Below are 25,836 nucleotides of genomic sequence, written 5' to 3'. Positions count from 1 at the left end.
TACTTCAGAGTGCAAAAGTTAATTCTCCACAAGACAAGTCAAACAAGTTTTGTTGTTAAGTGCATGAAATTGGCTATACTTCTTAAATAAACACCTCAACCCCATTTCTCATTTCCAGTGCCTTCCCACTTTAAAGGAGTAAGTCAGATTTCCTTTGCATGTGCTCTATGGGAACCTGCTCCCCCGAATATCAATTGCTATAACGCATTTGTCCACCCTGTTCACTTGGCTCAGAATTCTTCTATCATGCCCCACAACCTGTTTCATTGAGCCTGCCTTGAGAGCTCTTCATCTTCTAGCTGTTACCCATATGACACTTTTTTCTGACAAACCTTTCCTAGTTTCACCCTGGGAGTTGATTTCTCTCCTCAGTTTCTCTCCTAACTCTGTACATCCCCATGCTAGGCTGCCATCGTTAAATCGCACACCTAGCTTCCCCAGTGGAAATGGAAGCATGTCTCATTACTGCTTGTATCCCCAGATCCCAGCTCCATGGCTGTAGAATGGACAGATGCTGTAGGGCACCTGTTTTCTTTCTTTCTTTCTTCCTTCCTTTCTTCCTTCCTTCCTTCCTTCCTTCCTTCCTTCCTTCCTTCCTTCCTTCCTTTCTTTCTTTCTTTCTTTCTTTCTTTCTTTCTTTCTTTTTATTTATTTGACAGGTAGTGATAGACAGTGAGAGAGAGAGACAGAGAGAAAGGTCTTCCTTCCATTGGTTCACTCCCCAGATGGCTGCTACAGCTGGCGCTGCACCGATCCGAAGCCAGAAACCAGGTGCTTCTTCCTGGTCTCCCATGTGGGTGCAGCTGCCCAAGCACTTGGGCCATCCTCCACTGCCCTCCTGGGCCACAGCAGAGAGCTGGACTGGAAGAGGAGCAACTAGAACTAGAACCCAGTGCCCATATGGGATGCCGGTGCCACAGGCGGAAGATTAACCAATTGAGCCAGGGCACTGGCCCCAGGGCACCTGTTTTCTATGCCTGTAGTCCTAAATGAGAAACCTATGTGTGTATGCACATACATATGCAGCTATGACAATAATCCATAAGAGTATATTTGTCAATAAGCAACAAGCTCTAGAGTGAATTGAGATAGGAAAATATTTGTATATGTGAGTATTCAGAAGAGGTTCCTAGAACGACTCAAACCATCAAATCAGACAGGTTTTATCTATTCCCCCCGATTTCCTGTTCCCTTCCATTTTTCCCTCCTCTCTCTGCTTCTCTTCCTGAGCTTCATGGTAGATATGTGGCTCCTCAGAGTGACTACTTCATCGAAATGGTAGAAGGACTCCATAGTCCTCATAGGCAGGCAAGGACTCCTAGACCATGCTGCCTCCATTCAAATCCTGCCTCTGATACTTACTGATTGCGTGACTGCTGCAAACTACCCTTCTGTGCTTTGATTCCCTTTTCAGAAGCTGCTGATAAAAATAATAGTGCTGACTTCTCAATGCCATTGTGAAGAATAAACAAGTTTATGTAACTAAAGTGCATGGAAAAATGCACCGCACCCAGGAAGCACTCTCTATCGCCTGTTTCCCCACTCCTTTATGGAGCTTTCTCTGGAGATTCAAGCCTGCATGTAGATGCTCAGAAACTTGTAAACCTGGCAAGGTTCCATCTAAGACAGTTGCGAGGACTTCTGGGGGGGAAGGAATTCTTTCCTGAGGCTCTGGTGAGAACCAAGATTTTGGACTGCCAGTCACATCTGTAGTTCATTTATCGATGGATGCTGTTTTCCCAAAATAAACAATATTTTTTGTCTTTATCAAATTGTGTCAGGATTATCTTCCCAGAGAGTTGAAATTTTGTCATAATAGATCTCCCTGTGTCCTCAGCATTACAATGACAGCAAGAGGAATGTTCTGGGGACCTGGATGCTAGAGTCCTGAGTACTGCAGACCTATTAATTGTGAATTTATCAATACACACTGGAATGGATTTCTATTTTGGGCCTACTGACTGTTTAGAGATTTAAAAATTTATATTCTTCTGAAGCATATTTTTCCATGTAATTTCTAAGATGATCTATGGAAATGAAAAGCTTCAAGGAGTACTTATGACCCAGTTAAACTTGGAAATGGCACATCTTTGTCTTGCCCAGATGTACTCTGGATTGCTAATGAATTAATAATTTGGGACTTTCCCTTATGTTAATTCTTTGACACCATTTCTGATAACTAGAAAAATCAATTCTATTAAGGGAGTATATAAACCCTGAACTTTCCTTGATGTTTGTGCAATTTCCTAAAGTATCATCAATTTAACATATCATCTCCATGTGACTCTCCAAGGACTAGATCTGTCTTTTGTATGATGGCAAATTTATTTTTTTATTGCTTATGTCTCCATAGGTCTGTCATTGAAAGAGATATGTGCACTTACTGCCGTAAACCCTTGGGTATAGAAACGAAAATGATTTTAGATGAGTTACAAATCTGCTGCCATTCCACTTGCTTTAAGGTAAAGATATGCTTAACTCACTGAACTAAATGTCAAATTGTATAATGACAGGAATAAAAATAAGTATTTAATGAAATACATGGAATGAAGTTAAAGCTTTCAGAAATATTATCATCCACATTAATAGTGCAGTGCTTAAATATTTCTTATTAGAGTTCTGCAGCTTAAACCTCAAATTGGCAATTACTATCTTGATTTTAGGCTTAGAATTTATTATTGGTACATTTATTCACTCCTACTCAAGAGCTTTAAATCTGTGATAATCATAAGCACTTCTTTTTATAAAAGTTTTGGTAACATTTTGATAAATAATGCATTACCTAAAATATATAATGACATCAAAAACAGAAAATAAATTGAGAAAAATTTATATTATGTGGTTAGGACTAATGAGTTTTACGAGAGTTGAGACACAGTTTGCTTTGGGGAACATGCTTAATTATAATTAATTGTAGCTTAATAAATAATAAAGCTTTCATTAGGAGAATGCTTCATAGCTTGTGTTTCGTGGGCTGTTTTGTTCTCCCAGTAACACTGGGGAGGTGAACATTACAGTTTCTGATGTAATTGCATGAGCACTCACCAGGGAATCTGAAGACCTGAGTTCTAGTTCTGCCTTTGTCACCAACTGTAGATGTGTGGCTTTGGAAAATCACGTAACTCTGTTGTCTTACCTGTAAAATGAGGTAGCTGTCTAAATCAGTGGTTCTCAAAGCTAGCTGCACAAAATAATCATCAGGGGGAGGTTAGAAAGAAAAATAGAAAGTTGGGGACAGTTAAATCAAAAGGCTCCGAGATGACTCCTGGGTATTAGTATTTTCAAAAGCTCCTTAGATTATCTGTCTATTACAGGCAGTTTGAGAAACATTTGCCCAAATCTATGGGTACTTTCTAGTGCTGGCATTTTACTGTTGCTGCAAACTAACCCTTTAAATAGATATGATACTTAAAAAGTTATGTATTTATTGATTTGAAAAGCAGAGTTACAGAGAAAGAGGGGGAGAGATAGAGTGATCGTCCATCTGCTGATTTACTCCCCAAGTGTTTGAAATGGCCTGGGCTGGGCCAGGCCAAAACCAGGGGCCTGGGTCTCCATCTGCATCTCCCACATGGGTGGCAGGGGCCCAAACACTTGGGCTGTCTTCCATTGCTTTCCCAGGTGCATTGGCCGGGAGCTGGATTGGAAGAAGAGCATCTGGAACTCAAGCTGGTGCCCAAATGTTGCTGCTGTTGCAGGTGGCAGCTTGTCCTACTGTGCCACAATGCTGGCACTGGTAGTTTAATTGATTGCTTCTCCTCCACTTACTGTCAAATGGTGACATATAGCAACCAGCAATATGGTTCCTCATTTTGACCAAAAAATAAATCTAATGTAGATTTCTATATAAAATTTGATCTCAAGTTTGAATATTTATAACATGAAATATTTTCATTGGTTATTAAATATATTCAATTAAACAAAGAATTAGCTCTTTATTTAAAATTATGCAGAAAACTTTCTAAAACAACAAAATTCATCTATTGCTTTTGATAAATAATTTTCATTTATTATATTTTAAATAATTTGTTTCAATTTCAGTGTAGTTTTAGTATATGACTAATTCAGAATAAGGGTGTTCCTCATGCTCCTGGGAAAAGATGGATTGTTCTATAGCCATGGTAATAGAGAACTACCTGAACTGGTGTAAACTTGGCAAGTTGATCTATGACAATTTGCTTCTGAAAGCCCACCAATCAGTGACAACTTCATGCTTGTCATTCAGCCAATCAGCAGTAGGCAAGTCTGAAGCAGAGGTCAACTCTTTTCTCTCTCAATAACCAACAAAATTCAAAACAACCCCCCCCCCCAAAAAAAAACATGTAAGATCAATGATTTGTTTTGCTCAGTGCAGTTGTTTGCAGATAGCGTAGCTCTCCTTGTCAAAACAAACAATAAATTATTATTTGTCTTTGAGATATTGAGTCATCTTGTCCTTGGCATAACCAATATTTGAAAATTTACATCTACTTCATTAACTAAAAGATTTCTGTGATATTCCCTGACATGTATTTCCATGAAAATACTGTGGGAATATATTTGAAAAAGTTGTCACATGGCTTAGACACAAGAATTTTCTTTATTTCCTTATGGTTTGTCTAGAGGTTCCATCTGACCGTTACTATAAAAGATAGTATTAAATGAATTGAAAAAGGTCACTAACTCCATTGCTCTAAGAATATAGACTTAATTTGCAATGTTTCCTTTTAAGTGTGAAATATGCAAAAAGCCTTTGGAAAATCTACAGGCAGGTGACAGTATTTGGATTTACAGACAGACAATACATTGTCAACCTTGCTACTCTAAAGTTATGGGTAAGTACTGTACTCTGTAAGCTAACAGTAACGTGCATTTGGTGTTGTAAAAAACAATGTATTTCAATAAAGTAAGACTATTTTATTATGTTTAGCTCAGAATTCAGCTGCACCTAGTTACAATATGGTAGTAAATTTTATATAATTTTGTTTAATGTTATAAATCAATCAACATTTATATTATCTTCTTATATTAGAGCAGACAATAGATGAAGCTAAGCAAAGAGGTATTTTATTTTAGAAAATTTTCAATGTTTTTCCAAACCCAAGCAGACCCTCTCTGCTCAAATAAATGTTCAAATTGGAGTCTATTTCTGTAAATTACTTTTTAGATTAGAATATATGTTTAAACTAATTTTGTTACTGTGATAAATGTCTTTTAATGTTACTTTCAAATGGAAAGTTTAGAGGTAATTCTATATAATTCTACATTAAATGTAACAACTAAGTTTTGAAGTCAGTTTAAGATGAATGTTAATATAGTTTGACTTATTTTTAGCATAAATAATGTAAGAAGGAAATATTAACTAACGTTTTCTCTAAGCCCAAAAGATTTGAAAGATGGGAGCACTACATGATAAATTAGCAAAATAATGTCTTAATGAAAACTGATTGTTTTTAAAAGAAAGTATGAATGTTTTATTTTTGAATTCAATAGTAATAAGATAAAAATAACCAAAATGATATTGAGGCGATGTCAACAGCATATTTTATGTTGCTGATATCTTGATGTAGAAAATGAAAGAGGAACATTTGGGATCCCTACATGGGATCCAAAGTACGGCTCTTTTATGACAATGTGTGATCTTAATGAGCTACTGGGTGGTACAGCTGGAAAATGCTCTGAAAAATATTCAGTAACCCACGTTCCATCAGGCTGCAAAATCAATTACAAGAACAAACCTAATTATATTCATACTTCGTCTTCTATTTTTTACTTTCTCCAGACAGTTCTCAAATTCACTTTTCATTCTAATTTAGCACAATCCAGTATTATATCATAGCTCCTGTTGTACATTGTGGAAGCTCTAAAACTTCCAGCCTCCCAAGTGTTGTTACCAAAATCTCAGAAGTCTTTATGGCTCCTGCCTTGCCTATGTATACTCCAGAGATCTTGCATTTTTAATTGAACATCCATGTTTAGAAGATAAGATTCTTAGGCATCACATAAATATGTCTATATGGTATTGGGTAGTTCATATATTACAGCATAGCCAAATGCCACAGTGATCAACTCTCCGGAGTAGAAGGAAAACTGGAATGGTTAATCTACCACAACCCCATGGATGAATGGTTGTTTAGTTATTCTGTACTAAATTTGCATATCTAACTGTTATTCTCTTTAATTTTTTTCAGCAAAGTGGATTCAATAATTCTGTCATGGTAATCAAGATGAGAAGCATTCATTAAGGAATTAATAAGTTTAATTTTAAGAATATATAATCCAGAAAAGCTTTTACACTGAAGATTTATATAAAATTAATGATTCTGCTATTACATAAATAATCTAATTGCCTATAATAAGGTCATAAACATTCAAAACAATCTGGCTAGATTTAGTGATAAAAAATTTGTGTGGTTCCAGTTGCTAATGTCAAAAGAATGAGCTTCTCATGGCAGTAAGTACTGTCAGCCCTAGCCAGGTGGATCCCTGCTCCACACTTGGGTTGTGCATCAGGCTTTCCATTGTAGCCACCCTTCTCACGTTCTCACCTTTGTCTTCCTGAAATGAATTTACAGATATTGACATACTGACAAAGAAATGCCAATTAAGATTTCCATATAAAGTTTTGAACAAAGATACTAACATTAAAAAGTTGTATGGACTTCAGAAGAAAAGTTAAAATTTCCAGATCTCTGAGCCATAATTTATAACAATAGGGACATTGAACACAATGATTCCTACAGTCTCTTTTTGTTCCTCCAATTTTCTGATTCTAAAGCAAGTTTGAGTTTGCTTATGTGTATGCTAAGCATTTTGAAATAGAACATAGAAACAATTTAATCTCAGTGTCATCCTTCAGCTTAACACAGGCATGGTTTTTATAGCCTGCATTTAAAAAGATAAATAAATTTGTGGGTAATAGGTAAAATCATATGGCATTAATAAATTGTTTACATATTATAATTCATTAAATTTTCTTTGCATGTATTTGAAGATATGGGTATACAAATAATCTATGAGAAAGAATAGCTATGCATTATAAAGACATGTTCCTTAGCATGTTACTTGTATTCTTAATACATAGCACTTTGTATTTATGGAAAGTTTATAAAAATAAAATGATCTGTCAGCTATCCAGTATCCTTTTGTGGAGTCTATAATTAATAAACATTTATTTTTGTCAATTATAGGGATCAAAATTTATTATGTTTTATGCTGTGCTACTTAAATTGCTTTTTTTAAAAAAAATTATTTATTTATTTGAAAGTCAAAGTTACACAGAGAGAGGAGAGGCAGAGAGAGAGAGAGAGGTCTTCCGCCCGATGGTTCACTCCCCAATTGGCCGCAATGGCCGGAACTGCGCGGATCTGAAGCCAGAAGCCAGGAGCTTCCTCTGGGTCTCCCACGTGGGTGCAGGGGCCCAAGGACTTGGGCCATCCTCTGCTGCTTTCCCAGGCCATAGCAGAGAGCTGGATTGGAAGTGGAGCAGCCAGGTCTCGAACCAGCACCCATATGGGATGCCAGTGTTTCAGTCCAGGGCGTTAACCCGCTGTGCCACAGCGCCGGCCCCTAAATTACTTTTTTTAAAAGAAAGATTTTTTTTAAAAAGATATTTTTAAAAGAAAGATTTATTTATCTATTATTTATTTATCTATTTGAAAGGCAGTTACAGAGAGGCAGAGGCAGAGAGAGAGAGAGAGGTCTTCCACCCACTGGCTCACTCCCCAAATGGCCACAGTGGCCAGAGCTGTACCAATCGAAGCCAGGAGACAGGAGCTTCCTCTGGGTCTCCCATGTGGGTGCAGGGGCCCAAGTACCTGTGCCATCTTCTACTACTTTCCCAGGCCATAGCAGAGAGCTGGATCAGAAGTGGAGCAGCTGGGACTCAAACCGGCACCCATATGGGATGCTGGCACTGCGGGCAGTGGCTTTACCTGATACTTGTAACAGCTCAAGCTTTAGCTTTTATTTTAATGGGGCTTTTTTGGGGAAGAAACTGAAAATCCAATAATCACATGAAAAACAAATATTATTAAAACTGAGAAATGAACCAAACCACTCTATATGCATTGGTGACAACTATTTCTCAAAGAAGGGCTTATTATGCATGCTGAGTGTGAGTGAACTCTGAGGGGAGTTTTAATCAATTAAAAGACTGACATAAATTATGGAGATTAAAGTATGATCATGCATTTTACAACTGTTTATAAATTCAAGAATTTTTCTTTTGTATAATAATTCATGCATCTTTCCCTCTTAGGTACTGGGCAACAAAGTGTTAAACACAAAATGTTTGTCAAAATACACAATGTATAATTGTCCTATAGAGAAGGAGCCAGAAAAAAACAATTAATAATAATTTGATATTCATTCACTCATGCTTGCTGAGAAGAAGTAGTAATTGAGCCATATGTTTTATTGTTTTTTTATTACATGCTATCAGAGTGGATCAAAAGAGATAATTTTCTTAGAGTTGACATTTCATTGTGGAAAAGGATGGTAGAAATAATATCCCTGCCTTTTATGTAAAATATATTAACATCTCAATGCTTTTGTAGTAATTAAAAATTATCTGAATATAATTTTAAAAAGTGTAAAAACCTAAAGGGAACACATTTCTCACTTATCTTTAGCTGTTTAATGGGCCCTTTCTTCTACAATAATGTATTAAATCAAACCAAAAGATGTTATAAAGATGGAATAAATACAGAGCAGGGAGAAAATGGCTTCTGATTCACCAGAACCATTTCATTATGTCAGGTTTATTCTCACTGTGGAAATGACAGATTCCTAAAACAAATTGGAATATCTTTTTTTTTTTTTTGCAACCAGTAAATTATGTAGTGATTGATATACCTTTCCTGGGGACAGTTGTCTAAATCTAGGAATCCTAGATTCTGAATTGCAGTGTTAATAAGAAAATATCTGTAAAAGAGAATAATAGCTGCATCATGACAATATCCTTCTGAGAAGCAAAAGAATATAAATAAAACAATATCAGAAATACAATTTGTTAAAATAGTATTCAATGCTTTGAAAGGGCCAAGAAGTTGGAATTGAGTCAAGAAGCAATTTTTACACCCTGAATTTCACTCACAATTAATGTATGTGAATGTTGAGACAGTCTGGCTATCAGTCTGTGTACTCTCAGACTTGTTTACTGTGATAGAAAATCATGAGTGTTTGAAATATTTTCCTATTGAGTTTGGTTCAGAGCACCATTAAAACAACTACATGGCAAGCTAACAATGATATTGATTTTTTCTATACAACTGAATTGTTATTTTGGTACAATGTAAATAAATTACTTTGGAGTTCTACCTGTTCCATAGTTTCAACAGTTCTCAGAGGTACCCATAAATATCAGTACTAACTTGGGGAAGAATTGTTTTTCCTTTTTCCTGGACCTATTTCCTCCCACTTAAATTGTGGGTTTTAGAAGTCAGCTTTCTAATGTACCCATGAAGGTTAACATCACATGGATGCATTTCTGCCACACCCTGTTCTAAGATTATCTGTTTTTATTAGCTGCCTAAGGGTTGCTAAATGTTTTGTGTGTACTTCAGGATTGCATTTGAATTTATCACAGCACAAAACTTGGACACAATTCTGTTCCTTAATTACTGAATCTTGGTAGTGCAATTTGAGAAATGTGTTTGAGCATTGGAGAAATAGTCAAGTAAGTAAGTTAGGTAATGATTTCAGTTTTTCAAGAGTAAGTGAGGAAACTGAACATCATCATTGCCTTAAAAGTGCCATCATAGAAGGGTCTTTAATTTTTATAAGATTTATTTATTTTGAAAGTCAGGGTTACAGAAAGTGAGAGGGAGAGATAGAGATCTTCCATCTACAAATTTACTCCCCAGAGGGCCACATTAGCCAGGGCTGGGCCAGGCCAAAGCCACAATAGGAGCCCAAGTACTTGGGTCACCCTCACTGTATTTCCTAGGCCATTAAATAGGATCTGGGTCAGAAGTGGAGCAGCTACATTTGAGCTGGTGCCCATACGGGATGCTGGTCTTGCAGGTGGCAGTTTTACTCACCATGCCACAACACCGACCCCTGGTTCTTCGATTTTTTAAAAAAATTTTTTTGATTAATATATAATACTTGTAAATTTTTTATGTGTACTGCAATATTTCTGCACATGTGTATAGCACAAACTGATCATATCAGTCAATTAGCATTTCCATTTCATCATTTTTAAAGCAAAATATCCTTTTATTTGAAGGCAGAGAGAGGATAAGACAAAAAGATATCAAGAGAGAGATTTTTCATCCACTGTTTCATGTTCCAAATGCCTCCACCAGCTAGGGCTGGGCCAGGCTGAAGCCAGGAGCACAGAACTCCACCCAGGTCTTCCAAATGGTCAACAGGGACCCAAGGCAGCCGTTATCTGCTGCCCCCCAGATTGCACATTAGCAGGGATGTTGGATTGTAAGCAGAGGAGCCAGGACTTGAATCAGACAATTCGATGTGGATGAAAGCATCCCAAGCGGCATCCCAAGCCGTGCCATAAGCCATCCCCCATTGTGTGTGTGTGTGTGTGTGTGTGTGTGTGTGTGTGTGTGTTTGGAGCCTGCTAGCTTGTCCCTTCCAGTTTTATCCAGGATGTAGTACATCATTGTGAACTGTAGTCACCCCATTGTACTGTGGAATGCTGAAAACCAGTATTTCTACTTATGTTTCAATATTCCATTTCCACTTCTTTTTGTCCCCTTCTAACCTTCTAACCCTTCCTAGTCTCTAGTGATTACTATACTAAGTTTACATTCACTTTAATTTTCAATTTGGAAAAGGTCTTTCATTTCGTTGCTTCTGCATTCTCTTTTTTTTAACTTTTATTTAATGAATATAAATTTCCAAAGTACAGCTTATGAATTACAATGGCTTCCCCCCATAACGTCCCTCCCACCCACAACCCTCCGCTTTCCCACTCCCTCTCCCCTTCCATTCACATCAAGATTCATTTCGATTCTCTTTATATACAGAAGATCAGTTTAGCATACATTAAGTAAAGATTTCAACAGTTTGCTCCCACACAGAAACAGAAAGTGAAAAATACTGTTTGAGTACTAGTTATAGCATTAAATCTCAATGTACAGCACACTAAGTACAAAGATCCTACATGAGGAGTAAGTGCACAGTGACTCCTGTTGTTGACTTAACAAATTGACACTCTTGTTTATGGCATCAGTAATCAACCTAGGCTCTTGTCATGAGCTGCCAAGGCTATGGAAGCCCCCTGAGTTCACTGACTCTGATAATTTTTAGACAAGGCCATGGTCAAAGTGGAAGTTCTCTCCTCCCTTTAGAGAAAGGTACCTCCTTCTTTGATGACCCGTTCTTTCCACTGGGATCTCACTCACAGAGATCTTTCATTTAGGTTTTTTTTTTTTTTTTTCCCCAGAGTGTCTTGGCTTTCCATGCCTGAAATACTCTCATGGGCTTTTCAGCCAGATCCGCATGCCTTAAGGGCTGATTCTGAGGCCAGAGTGCTGTTCAGGATATCTGCCATTCTATGGGTCTGCTGTGTATCTCACTTCCCATGTTGGATCATTCTCTCCCTTTTTGATTCTATCAGCTAGTATTTGCAGACACTATTCTTGTTTATGTGATCCCTTTGGTTCTTAGTCCTATCATTATGATCAATTGTGAACAGAAATTGATCACTGGGACTAGTGAGATGGCATTGGTACATGCCACCTTGATGGGATTGAATTGGAATCCCCTGGTATGTTTCTAACTCTACCGTTGGAGGTAAGTCAGCTTGAGCATGTCCCGAATTGCACATCTCTTCCCTCTCTTATTCCCACTCCTATATTTAACAGTGATAACTTTTTAGTTAAGTTTCAGCACTTAAGAAGAATTGTGTATTGATTACAGTATTCAACCAAAAGTATTAAGTAGAACAAACAAAAAAAATACTAAGAGGGATAACATATCAAGTTGCTCATCAACAGTCAGGGTGAGGGCTGATCAAGTCACCGTTTCTCATAGTGTTCATTTCACTTTAACAGGTTTCCTTTTTGGTGCTCAGTTAGTTGTCACCTATCAAGGAGAACAAGTGGTATTTGTCCCTTTGGGATTGGCTTATTTCACTCAGCATAATGTTTTCCAAATTCCTAACAGGGATCACTTTTTCAGTTAAAATTTAAACACCTAAGAATAATTGTGTGTTAATTACAGAGTTCAACCAATGGTACTAGAACAACAACAAAAAAATACTAAAATGGATAAAGTATTGCATTGTACATCAACCGTCAGGACAAGAGCTGATCAAGTCACTGTTTCTCATAGTGTCCATTTATTTCACTTCAACAAGTTTCCCCTTTGGTGCTCAGTTAGTTGTCGCCCATCAGGGAGAACATATGATGTTTGTCCCTGACACCATCAAATTATTAGAGAGCATTGGAGAAACCCTGCAAGATATAGGTACCGGCAATGACTTCTTGGAAAACACCCCAGAAGCACAGGCAGTCAAAGCCAAAATTAACATTTGGGATTGCATCAAATTGAGAAATTTCTGTACTGCAAAAGAAAAAGTCAGGAAAGTGAAGAGAAAACCGACAGAATGGGAAAATATATTTGCAACCTGTGCAACAGATAAAGGGTTGATAACCAGAATCTACAAAGAAATCAAGAAACTCCACAACATCAAAACAAACAACCCCCTTAAGAGATGGGCCAAGGACCTCAATAGACATTTTACAAAAGAAGAAATCCAAATGGCCAACAGACACATGAAAAAATGTTCAAGATCACTAGCAATCAGGGAAATGCAAATCAAAACCACAATGAGGTTTCACCTCACCCCAGTTAGAATGGCTCACATTCAGAAATCTACCAACAATAGATGCTGGAGAGGATGTGGGGAAAAAGGGACACTAACCCACTGTTGGTGGGAATGCAAACTGGTAAAGCCAGTATGGAAGTCAGTTTGGAGATTCCTCAGAAACCTGAATATAACCCTACCATTCAACCCAGCCATCCAACTCCTTGGAATTTACCCAAAGGAAATTAAATTGGGAAACAAAAAAGCTGTCTGCACATTAATGTTTATTGCAGCTCAATTCACAATAGCTAAGACCTGGAACCAACCCAAATGTCCATCAACAGTAGACTGGATAAAGAAATTATGGGACATGTACTCTGTAGAATACCATACAGCAGTCAAAAACAACAAAACCCAGTCATTTGCAACAAGATGGAGGAATTTGGAAAACATCATGCTGAGTGAAATAAGCCAGTCCCAAAGGGACAAATATCATATGTTCTCCCTGACTGGCGACAACTAACTGAGCACCAAAGGGGAAACTTGTTGAATGAAATGGACACAATGAGAAACAGTGACTTGATCTGCAATCTCTTGATACGTACTTCTCACTAATACATTTAGGTGCCCAGTTGTTTTGGGTTCTTTAAAATATATACATGGCTTATATTCAACCATAATTTATCCATTCAGCCCAGGATGAAGTCTCTTACCTGGGCAAAATGAATCCACAGGTATGCTGGATGACACTTCCACGGGGAGAGCCACTGCTGTCTAGAACAGGTGACAACTGGAGTGGAAGCAACGGATCTGCATGATGTTTCTCACCTCAGTTGAGGCACTGAAGATCAAGTCTCTTTGTGTTTTCCAAGCATAAACATTAAACAATAAGCCAGCTTCTTTTATGATCTACAAAATACTTCTTACAGGAACCTTGAAAACTCACCCTGTTCTCTTCTTTGTTGCAATATGAATAGAGTATCTAGTGAACAGAACAGGCAGATACATGTTTCTTAACAGTTATAGTTTGTTAATCTTACATCCTGTCCCAAGAGAAACTGAAAGATAATGAACTTCTGACCCATAAAGGCAAATTGGATTGAAAGTTTCCCACCAGAAAGTGTCCAGACCCTAAGACCAGTGTGACTTTCTTATGATTTAGCAATAGAAAGACTTCCATGGGCTGGAAATAGTGAATATAAAGAAATGAGCTTGAAGAATTAGACATGGTAGTTTTTTTTATTAAAGAAAGTTTAACAGACATTAAAAATTGCTCATATTAATAGGGGATCTAAAACATGATTTTTTTAATATTTTATTTAATGAACATAAATTTCCAAAGTACAGCTTATGGATTACAATAGCTTCCCCCCTCCATAACTTCCCTCCCACCCACAACACTCCCCTCTTCCACTCCCTCTCCCCTTCCATTCACATCAAGATTAATTTTCAGTTATCTCTATATACAGAAGATCAATTTAGCATATATTAAGTAAAGATTTCCACAGTTTACACCCACACAGAAACACAAAGTGTAAAATACTATTTGAGTACTAGTTATAGCATTAATTAAACACCTGAGAGTAATTGTGTATTAATTACAGAGTTCAACCAATAATTTTAAGTAGAACATAAAAAATACTAAAAGGGTAAAGTATTAAGTTCTTTTTTTGTTTGTTTGTTATATAGTTATTTTTTATTTAATAAATGTGAATTTACAAAGTGCAACTTGTATATTGTTGTGGCTCCCCCCACCAAACCTCCCTCCCTCCCGTGGCCCTCCCCTCTCCTACTCCCTCTCCCATCCCGCCCTTCATCGAGTTTCATTTTCAATTACCTTCATATACTGAAGATCAACTTAGTAAATACTAAGCAAGGATTTCAACAGGCTGCACTCACACAACTGCACAAAGTATAGGGTATTTTTTGACTAGTAGTGTTGTTTTTAGGTTTCATAGTAGAACACATTAAGAACAGAGATCCTACGTGGGGAGCATGTACCCAGTGACTCCCGTTGTTGATTAACAATTGGCACTCTTATTTATGACGTCAGCAATCACCCGAGACTCTTGCTATGAGCTGTCTAGGCTATGGAAGCCCCTTGAGTTCACCGACTCTGAACTTGTTTAGTCAAGGCCGTATCACAGTGGAGGTTCCTTCCTCCCTTCAGAGAAAGGTGCCTCTCTCCTTGATGGCCTGTTCCTTCTGCTGGGGTCTTGTTCACCAGGAAAACATGATGTTTTGATACATGTATACATTTTTTAGTATACAATCATGGTAAATATATCTGTCTCCCAAAGCATTTAACATTTATTGGTGATGAAAACATTCAAAATCCTACCTTCTAGGTTGTTTTTAGAATATACAACTCATTAAAATTCTCTATGGTCACTCCACTGTGCAACACCAATGGCTAGAGCAGAGCAGATCGGAAGCCAGAAGCCAGAAGCCAGAAGCCAGGAGTTTCCTCTGAATTTACCACGTAGGGGCAGCAGCCCAAACACTTGGGCCATCTTCTGCTGATTTCCCAGGCCCTAGACAGAGAGCAGGATCAAAAGAGGAGCAACCAGGACATGAACCGGCATCCATATGTGATGCCAGTGCCACAGGTGGAGCCTTAGCCTACTAGACCGCAGTGCCAGCCCCAACACTACTGTACTTTTAACTGGTATGAGATCATCATTTTGAATACTGTGCATATAATGAGATCATGCAGCACTTGTCTTTCTGTGCTTGGTTTATTTCACCTAGTACAGTGACCTGCACTTTCATACATGTTATTACAATAACAAGATTTATACTTTTTATGGCTAAGTAGGAGTGCATTGTGTATGTGTACCTCATTTTCTTTATCCTTTCATCAGTGGATGGACACCTAAGTTGCTTCCATTCTTGACTAATGTGAGGAGTGCTGCAATAATCATGGGATTGCAGGCGTCTCCTCAACTGACTGACTTCATTTCCCTTGGCTATATATCCAGAGAAGGGATTGCTGGATCATATGTGATAGCTCTTGTCTTAGTTTTTCATAAGGTCTGTAACTAATTTAAATTCCCACCAATAACATACAAGGTTTCCCTTTTATCCACATCCTCATCAGTGTTTGTTACCTTTTGTCTTTTTAATAATAGACAATGTAGCTGGAGTGAGGGGGTGTCTCATTGTGGATTTGATTTGCATTTCCCTGGTGATTAGTCATGTTGGACATTTTTCTATGTACCTGTTGGTCATTTGTATGTATTTCTTTGAAATATATCTGTTTACATCTAGTATATATTTTAAAATTAGATTATATGTGTTTTCTTGCTATTGAGCTGTTTGAATTCTTCATACATTTTTGCTATTAACCATTGTCAGATATATAAATTACAAATACTTTCCCTCTTCTGTAGGTTGTCTCTTCACTCTTGATTGTTTCCTTTGTAGTGTTGAAGCTGAAATTCCATTTGTCTACTTTGGATTTTGTCCTTTGTGTTTTGAGGGTCCGATTAAAAAAATCCTTGATCTTTCCAAATCTCTGAAGTAATTTTCATGTTATTATTCTAGAAATTTCGATTTTGGATCTACACTCAGGTCTTAGATCCACTTTTAGTTGCCTTTGTACCTGGTGATCTTAGTTGACTTTTTACATGGTGAATAATAGTTTCATTCTTCTGATTTATATAAGCCAGTTTCCCTAGGGTCATTTGTTGAAAAGACAGTCCTTTCTCCAGTATGTGTTCTTAGCATCTTTATCAAAGATAAGTTGGTAATATAGTTGTGTTTACTTCTGGGGTTTCTAGTCTGCTCTACTGATCTATGTATTTTTTTAAAGTTTTATTTTATTTATTTGAAAGGCAGAGGCAGAGAGAGGGAGAAAGAGAGAAATGTTCCATCCGCTGGTTCACTCCCCAGATGGCCACAAAAGCTAGAACTGTGCCCATCCAAAGCCAGGAGCCAGAAGCTTCTTCTGGGTCTCTCACATGGGTGCAGGGGCCCAAGGACTTGAGCCATCTTCCATTGCTTTCCCAGGCCATAGCAGAGAGCTGGGTCGGAAGTGGAGCAGCTGAGACTTGAACTGGCACCTACATGGGATGCCAGCGCTGCAGGCAGAGGCTTTACCCTCTACACCACACTCAGCACTGTATTCATTTTTAATCACAATAACATACTGTTTAGATGACTAGTTTTGCAATATATTTTAAAGTCTGGTTATGTAATGCTTCCTGCTCTGTTCTTTTTGCACAACATACTTTGCATATTCATGATCTTCTTTGGTTTCATACAAATTTAATAGTTTTTTCTAGTTTTGTAAAAAATATTATTAAGATTTTGGTAGCAATTACATTAAATCTGAGATTGCTTTGGATACTATGGCATCTTAAGGATATTGATTTTTCCAATCCATGAACACAGCATACTTTCTAATTCATTATGTCCTTTTCATTCTTACATCAGTGGTTTATACTAATCATTGTAGAGGTCATTCACATCTTTGATTAAATTTATTACTGGGTGGGCTTTTTCATAGCTATTGAAAATGAAATTGTTTTCTTGATTTCTCTTGCAGGTAATTTGTTGTTGTTTAAAATGCAACTGATTACTGTATGTTGACTTTGTATCCTGTAACTGATCTGAAGAGGATCTTTCTATGAATGGCTTGTTCAGAAATTCTTAATGTTGGAGCCTTTGTTAAAAGATCTTCAATTTTTTAATTCTACACCTTTTGTAGCTCCCCTGTCCAGCTCAGTGTGTCTGTGTTAGGGCCTTTTAAAGCACATACGAAGGCTTAGAATCCAAAGCCTGGAATCCATATTCCACAGAATCCTGCTATCAGTGATGCCCAATGTTGGAGCTTCTGTTAGAAGCACCTTAATTCTTTGGAACAATATTTGTAGCTCCCCTGTCCAGCACAGTGTCCGCATCAGGGCCTTTTAAAGCTTTATCAAAAGCTTGGAATCCAAATCTTGGAATCCAAATCCCACAGAATCCTGCCATTCCCAGGAACACCTTGAGCTGCCTTTTTATATAGAATAGCTTTCTCTTGGGGTTAGAACATATCCCAGGTAATCTACCTCTCGTTTAGAAACCTAACCTTTGGGAAATCCTGTATCCCCACTTTCCCAGATTCTGAGTTTAGTGGGATGCAGAAGAAATTAGCCTGTAGGCAAAGGTTTAGCACACAATAAAATGCATTGAAACAGCTGTCTTTAGTAGTCCTGAGGCCTTTAACCATCCTGTACTCCGTATTTGACCTTATGTTAAAACATACAAGATAAGAATATCACAGAGAGACATGGATGCAAGAGTCCATGTTTGAGACAGTTAATCATATGAGATAGAAATATTAACTTAAAGAGGCACCTAAGAGTGCAGGCAATGGACTTGACATTTAGACATAACTAAAACTTAGGATGCATAGAATATAACATGATAGAACAAGATAAATCTTTGGGAACAAGTTTTACCATTAATTTTAATACTGTAGCTCTTTGAAGACAGAGGTTCTGCAAGAAAAGTTAGTTCTCAGTGACTCCTGATGTTAATTTAACAATTAACACTCTTACGTATGACGTCAGCCTCAGGTGATCACTGATGTGATACGTAAATTTTTTCTGTGTGTTCTCTTGAAGCTGGTTGAATTTCCTTAAAACAATTATTTTGAAATCTTCACCTGCATATTTGAAAATTCTAATTCCTACTATATGTTGTCATCTGAACATTATAGACAAGTTATTGTAATCTGGCTTTGTTCATGGCTATCTTTATAGAAATTCTAAGAATGCTGTTTATTGTCTCTGAGCCTATGGATACTTCCATCTCTGTTCGAGATGTTACCTTAAATTTAGGTTTGCTGCTGGTCCAGCGTTGATGAGTTTTACTTTTTCAGTCTAAAATATGACCTAAGCTCAGATTTGTGCCTAATTCACAGTTGATAATTTGTTTAGTCTGTCTTGTTAAGTCTCTTCCTTCATTAGGGTAAGACTCAGATGCCTAGTCCTGTGGCCACCAAGACCACAGTGCTGGGTCATCCCCAGAACCCACAGCCCACTGACACCAGGCAGCCCAAGAGTAGGACCAAGGCCCACACTTCTGTGATCTGTCTGCTGTTTTGGGGGACTCACAGTGGTGTCTGCTCTGACCAGCCACTGGTGGTGCTGGCTTGAATGTAAGACTGATCAGCAGGGGCTGTAAAACTCCATTTGGCATCTGAGCAGTTCCAGAGGCTCCATCGGCAGGCATTGCCCTGGGGACAGTTAGAAATCATGCAGGCAGTCATTCTTGAAAGTCCCTGTATTAATCAGATTTGTGTCACTACAACAAAATACCTGAGGGAGGCTTGTTGTAAAACAAAATAAAAACAGTTTATTTTGGCTCATGATTTTTGGAGGTTCCCAGTTAGCAAATATTTAGAAAATGGCATACAGTGAAGAACAGCTGACGTATAGGAAGATTCTAAGAGTTCCCAATCTTATCATAACATGGGTTCCATATGTAGCTAAGGTAGTTGAGAATTTTGCCAAATGTTTTGCCCGGGTATAAGAAGTATCATGGTGGCCGGCGCCGCTGCTCACTAGGCTAATCCTTCACCTACGGCGCCAGCACACAGGGTTCTAGTCCCGGTTAGGGCACCAGATTCTGTCCTGGTTGCTCCTCTTCCAGTCCAGCTCTCTGCTGTGGCCCGAGAGTGCAGTGAAGGATGGCCCAGGTCCTTGGGCCCTGCACCCCATGGGAGACCAGGAGGAAGCACCTGGCTTCTGGCTTCAGATTGGTGCAGCGTGCCGGCCGCAGTGCGCCGGCTGTAGCGGCCACTTAAGGGGTGAACCAATGGAAAAAGGAAAACCATTCTCTGTGTCTCTCTCTCACTGTCTAACTCTGCCTGTCAATAAAAATCATAAGAAAAAAAATAAGTATCAGGGGGTTCACTCAGCCTACAATGTTTATTTTCTTATTCCTTATTACATAAGCAATTAGCCAATGCCATGGATTTTTATTAGGTAACATTGAATTTCTAGTACTACTTTCTACGTAGTTATGGCACAACTAAGTGGCAGTAACAATGACCCTCAAACAAGAATTTTTTTTCTGTTTCTCATAGCAAAACAAAACCAGGCTCTGTTCACAGAGTTGTCTGGAGCATACTGTTGCATTACCATGCTCTGGTCTCTCACGACAAAAGCTGGCTCACCAACTGCACAACTGTGTCCTGGACTAAGAGAAGACAAAAGAAAGGATGTGATGAAAGTTTGCCCCAGTACTTTCACACATATCTATTTGGCTACTCTCACCTTATTGGCCACACCCAACTCCAGGGGGAAGTTGTGAGATGTAATCTCTGGTTATGTACCTGCTAAAAATGGTGAGAGCTTTATTATGCAGGGAGGATGAGGGTGTGGTCATGGGACTTGATTGTAATCTCAGCCACAGAGCCCTGTAGGCCAGGGCCTCTGAGGTCATCAGTGGGTAGTACCTCCAAGCCTTCTCTGAAGCATCTCTTCATATACAAAGACATGGTGATTAGATCCCTACGATGATTCTTAATCATAATAATAAGAAGAAGAACTTCAGATGTGTGTGATCATTTGAGTGTGCATACGGCAGGATGTGCTCAATTTACAGAGGTAGAGATGAAGAGACTCAGGGACCTCACAGTGTTCCTGTTTCATGACACAGACCCTTTGTCAGTGGTAAAGTGGAGATTGGTGCTCAGCATACTAAACTCTAATCCATTTTATCTGGGGCTTTAAAATGAATGCAATAGCCTAAAAAGTATCTCACCAGAATAGAATACAGTGACAGACTAAGCTTGCCATGCCATTCTCTTACTTGGATAATGCAGTATTTTATTAACTTTTAGAATTACAGTGACACACTGCTAACTCCTACTTAACTTGTGTTTTTTATTTTTCTGGATCAATTTTATGCCATACATTTGCAAAATAAGTTCTGTCATAGCTTGCATTTGTATAGATTTCTTCTTCCACAAGTTACTTTTTGTACTCATCATGTGTCACTTTTGAATTAGTTAAATTTATAGTCCTTATGGAATCTATTTTACATGAGATGCTTTAAAGCATTGAACTCTTTAAACATTTTATTAAAGTTAATATGTATAGCGCTGGTGCTGTGGCATAGTGGGTAAAGCCACCATCTGCAGTGCCAGGATCCCTTATGGGTGCTAGTTCATGTCTCAGCTGCTGCACTTCCAATCCAGCTCTCTGCTATGGCCTGGGAAAGCAATAGAGGATGCCCTAAGTCCTTGGAACCCTGCATTCACCTGTGAGACCCCGAGGAGGCTCCTGGCTCCTGGCTTCGGATCAACACAGCTCTGGACATTGTGGCCATCTGGGGCTTGAACTAGCAGATGAAAGATCTCTCTCTCTCTCTCTCTCTCTCTCTCTCTCTCTGCCTCTACCTCTCTGTAACTTTACCTTTCAAATAAATAAATCTTTTACAAAAAAAAAGTTAATGTGTATAATACACAGCATATGCCTCTGATTCATTCTATTCATCACTGTTGTAAAAATACATTGACAGGGGGCCAGCACTGTGGCTTAGCAGGTAAAGGCATCAGCTGCAGTGCTGGCATCCCATATGGGTGCTGGTTCAAGTCCTAGCTGCTCCACTTCTGTTCCAGCTCTCTGCTATGGCCTCGGAAAGCAGTGGAGGATGGCCCAAGTGCTTGGGACCCTGAATCCATGTGGGAAACCTGGAAAGGCTCCTGGCTCCTGGCTTTGGTTCGGCCCAGCTCAAGCAGTTGCAGCCATCTGGGGAGTGAACCAGCAGTTGGAAGATCTCTCTGCCTCTGCCTCTCTATAACTCTGCCTTTTAAATAAATAAATAAATCCTAAAAATACATTAACTTAGGATCTACTCCTTTCGAATCTGTATTATTTTCCAAATTTTGCTATTGTGACTATATGTTCTACTATTTTCTCTGGAAAAGAATAGCTTATTGGTCCATGGTTCCAGACTTGTGTCCTTCTAAATTGGTTCTCATTTTTTTTTACTTTCAGGCATTTCCATACATGTTTTCACCTTATATTTATGTATAGAAATATGCTTCACACTACACTTCTGCAAAATATGTAGGTCTCTGATGACATCCTCATTCCTGCCACCAACTCCAGAGCATAAAGGTACCCAAAATCACCTTTAATTCTGACACACCTACAAATTTGAGAGGACCCCAAAAACCTTGTTAGCTTTGATAGTTCCCTGGGAGGACTTACAGAACTAAGGCAAGCTGTTGCAGTTACAGTTTATTTCAGGTGAAGTAATGCATATTAATATGAGTGAGGTGAGGAGGAGCATGGTGCAGAGGCCATGAGAAACCAAGTTCTAAGCTTCCACTGTCCTCTCCCATTTCTCTGAATAATGATGTGTGACAATATGCACTGAGGGGGGGGCAAACAGGGAAGCATACTGAAGCCTTGGTGTACAGAGCTTTTTTAAAAAAAATTTTTTTTTTTTAATTTTTTTTGACAGGCAGAGTGGACAGTGAGAGAGAGAGACAGAGAGAAAGGTCTTCCTTTGCCGTTGGTTCACCCTCCAATGGCCGCCACGGCCAGCGCGCTGCGGCCGGCACACCGCGCTGATCCGATGGCAGGAGCCAGGAGCCAGGTGCTTTTTCCTGGTCTCCCATGGGGTGCAGGGCCCAAGCACTTGGGCCATCCTCCACTGCACTCCCGGGCCACAGCAGAGGGCTGGCCTGGAAGAGGGGCAACCGGGACAGAATCCGGCGCCCCGACCGGGACTAGAACCCGGTGTGCCGGCGCCCCTAGGCGGAGGATTAGCCTAGTGAGCCGCGACGCTGGCCTAAAAATTTTTTTAAAAATGTCTATTGAGGTCCTTGGCCCATCTCTTAAGTGGAAATCCAAATGGCTAACAGACACATGAAAAAATGTTCAAGATCACTAGCAATCAGGGAAACGCACGTCAAAACCACAATGAGGTTTCACTTCACCCCGGTTAGAAAGGCTCACATTCATAAATCTACCAACAAAAGATGCTGGTCAGGATGTGGGGAAAAAGGGACACTAACCCACTGTTGGTGGGAATGCAAACTGGTCAAGCCACTATGGAAGTCAGTCTGGAGATTCCTCAGAAACCTGAATATAACCCTACCATACAACCCAGCCATCCAACTCCTTGGAATTTACCCAAAGGAAATTAAATTGGGAAACAAAAAAACGGTCTGCACCTTAATGTTTACTGCAGCTCAATTCACAATAGCTAAGACCTGGCATCAACCCAAATGCCCATCAACAGTGACTGGATAAAGAAATTATGGGACATTTACTCTATAGAATACTATACAGCAGTAAAAAACAATGAAACCCGGTCATTTGCAACAAAATGGAGGAATCTGGAACACATCATGCTGAGTGAAATAAGCCAGTCCCAAAGGGACAAATATCATATGTTCTCCCTGATCGGTGACAACCAACCAACCACAAAAAAGGAAACCTGTTGAAGTGAAATGGACACTATGAGAAACAGTGACTTGATTAGCCCTTGTCCTGACTGTTGATGTATAATGTAATACTTTATCCCTTTTAGTATTTTTTTTTGTTCTAGTTAATACTATTGGTTGAACTCTATAAGTAACACACAATTACTCTTAGGTGTTTAAATTTAACTGACAAGTAATCCTTGTTAAATATAAGAGTGGGAATAAGAGAGGGAGGAGATGTACAATTTGGGACATGCTCAAGCTGACTTGCCCCAAATGGTGGAGTTAGAAACGTGCCAGGGGATTCCAATACAATCCCATCAAGGTGGCATGTACCAATGCCATCTCACTAGTCCAAGTGATCAATTTCAGTTCACAATTGATCACACTGATAGGTCTAAGAGTCAAAGGCATCACACAAACAAGACTAGTGTCTGCAAATACTAACTGATAGAATAAAAAAGAAAAAGAATGACCCAACATGGGAAGTGAGATACACAGCAGACTCATAGAATGGCAGATGTCCTGAACAGCACTCTGGCCTCAGAATCAGCCCTTAAGGCACTCGGATCTGGCTGAAGAGCCCGTGAGAGTATTTTAGGCATGGAAATCCAAGATACTCTGGAAAAATAAAAAAAAAGAGGACCTAAATGAAAGATCTCTGCAAGTGAGATCCCAGTAGAAAGAGCGGGGCCATCAAAGAAGGAGGTACCTTTCTCTGAAGGGAGGAGAGAACTTCCACTTTGACTACAACACTGTCGGAATAAGATCGAAGTCGGCGAACTCAAGAGGCTTCCATAGCCTTGGCAACTCATAACTAGAGCCTAGGGAGATTACTGACTCCAAATGTCAAATTGTTAAGTCAACAATAGGAGTCACTGTGTACTTACTCCTCATGTGGGATCTCTGTCCTTAATGTGTTGTCCAATGTGAATTAATGCTATAACTAGTACTCAAACAGTATTTTACACTTTGTGTTTCTGTGTGGGTGCAAACTGATGAAATCTTTACTTCATATATACTAAATCGATCTTCTGTATATAAAGATAATTGAAAATGAATCCTGATGTGAATGGGATGGGAGAGGGAGCGGGAGATGGGAGGGGTGTGGGTGGGAAGGAAGTTATGTGGGGGAAAAGCTATTATAATCCATAAACTGTACTTTGGAAATTTATATTTACTAAATAAAAGTTAAAAAAAGAAATAGAGGAAGTTAAAAAAAGAAAAAAATAAAAAATTTTAAAAAGATTTTATTTATTTATTTGAGAGGTAGAGTTACAGACAGTGAGAGGGCTGCAGTGGCAATGCTGTGCCAATCTGAAGCGAGGAGCCAGGAGATTCTTCCTGGTCTTCCACAAGGATGCAGAGGCCCAAGCACTTGGGCCATCTTCTACTGCTTTTGCAGGCCATAGCAGAGATCTGGATTGGAAGAGGAGCAGCTGGGACTAGAATCACTGCCCATATGGGATGCTGGAGCCACAGGCAGAGGATTAACTTACTGTGTTACAGCAGCGGCCTCCAGAGCTTTTATTGGGGTTTGGTCATAGAGGCTTTGTTGACCACCTGCACAGTTGCCCTTAGTCTCCAGCTTTCCAGAGGTAGAGCTGATACTGTGTGGTCCAAAATCGCCACCATACATAACCTTGTTGGTATACAACATCTCGCATGACCCTACGCCCCCAGGTAAACAAAAACACATTTAGCTTAGAAGTTAGTTTCTAGGAACCTAACGAAAAGGCTAAACCTCTCTTTGGCCAAGGTCAATCCTTCTCTACCTAACCTTAATGTCAATAATGTAAACTTCATGAATCTGAAGATGCTTAGGCTTCAGTCCTATAACAATGATTTGTTTAATAAGGGTGGTTCAACTCTTCCACGTAATTTAAAATAATTCCACCTTTACTAGCTGCTTCTCAACAGCAGTGAAGAGGATCAAAACATGTACTCCACATCCACTTGAATAAAAATCTTTTCTCTTCCACTTCCATCATTCCCAATTCAAACCTTCCTCAAAAGACTTTTAAATGTTCAACATTCATACTATTGTAATCCTACATTCCTCTCTCTTCTTTCTATTTACATTTTTCAATAGGTTGATTAGGCTTAAGTTTAGCCCAAAATTATCTCTCCCCTTGACAAGATGAGGAGAAGTGGAAAGCTGGACTCACCAATGTAGAATTTCTATGACAGGCACAGAGATGGGGGAAAAATCCAACCACAGGCCCAATAGTACCAGAATTTGGACACAATAACTTTAACTTGCTGAGCACCAGCTGTGTTCCAGGCACGTTACTTGAATGTGTTTAATAATCTAATGTCTTGGCTTTTCAGAGATGTCACATGTGAAAAATATTTCAGCATTTTTTAAGTGGAGGCACTGAAGAGATACCCTCGCATGGGTAGGCATTTGGTGTAGCTACTAATATGCTGCCTGGGAAACGGTATCCCATATTAAACTGCCTGGTTTTGAGTCCTGGCTCTACTTTCTGATTTCAGCTTCCTGCTAATGTGCATTCTAGGAAGCAGCAGTGATGGCCCTGTCGCTCCCCCTCTTCGTGGAGGAGCAACACAGGACCCTGCGCTGTTCTTTCGTCCGCTCGGCCCTCCCCGGGTTTGCTGCTGGTTCTTCCCGGGTTGGCTACTATCC

The 25,836-nt window shown here is 39.1% G+C and overlaps 1 protein-coding gene across 9 annotated transcripts in view; it reads left to right on the top strand.

Annotated features, from left to right (window-relative positions):
• Positions 1–7,119, top strand: part of SCEL (sciellin) — a 117,922-nt gene extending 110,803 nt beyond the window's left edge. For all 9 annotated transcript variants that reach the window (XM_008260072.4, XM_017343545.3, XM_017343544.3 and 6 more), the window contains 3 exons: positions 2,354–2,462; positions 4,712–4,814; positions 6,171–7,119. In XM_008260072.4, coding sequence (XP_008258294.3) covers positions 2,354–2,462; positions 4,712–4,814; positions 6,171–6,187 — 229 coding nt within the window. In that variant the 3' untranslated portion in view covers positions 6,188–7,119. The remainder of the gene's footprint in view (positions 1–2,353; positions 2,463–4,711; positions 4,815–6,170) is intronic.
• Positions 7,120–25,836: the final 18,717 nt, after the last annotated feature.

This window comes from Oryctolagus cuniculus, chromosome 9, assembly GCF_964237555.1.
Source record: "Oryctolagus cuniculus chromosome 9, mOryCun1.1, whole genome shotgun sequence".
NCBI classification, from domain to species: Eukaryota; Metazoa; Chordata; class Mammalia; order Lagomorpha; family Leporidae; genus Oryctolagus; species Oryctolagus cuniculus.
The sequence above is the reverse complement of the archived record's forward strand: the minus strand, read 5'-3'. Positions and strand labels throughout refer to the sequence as shown.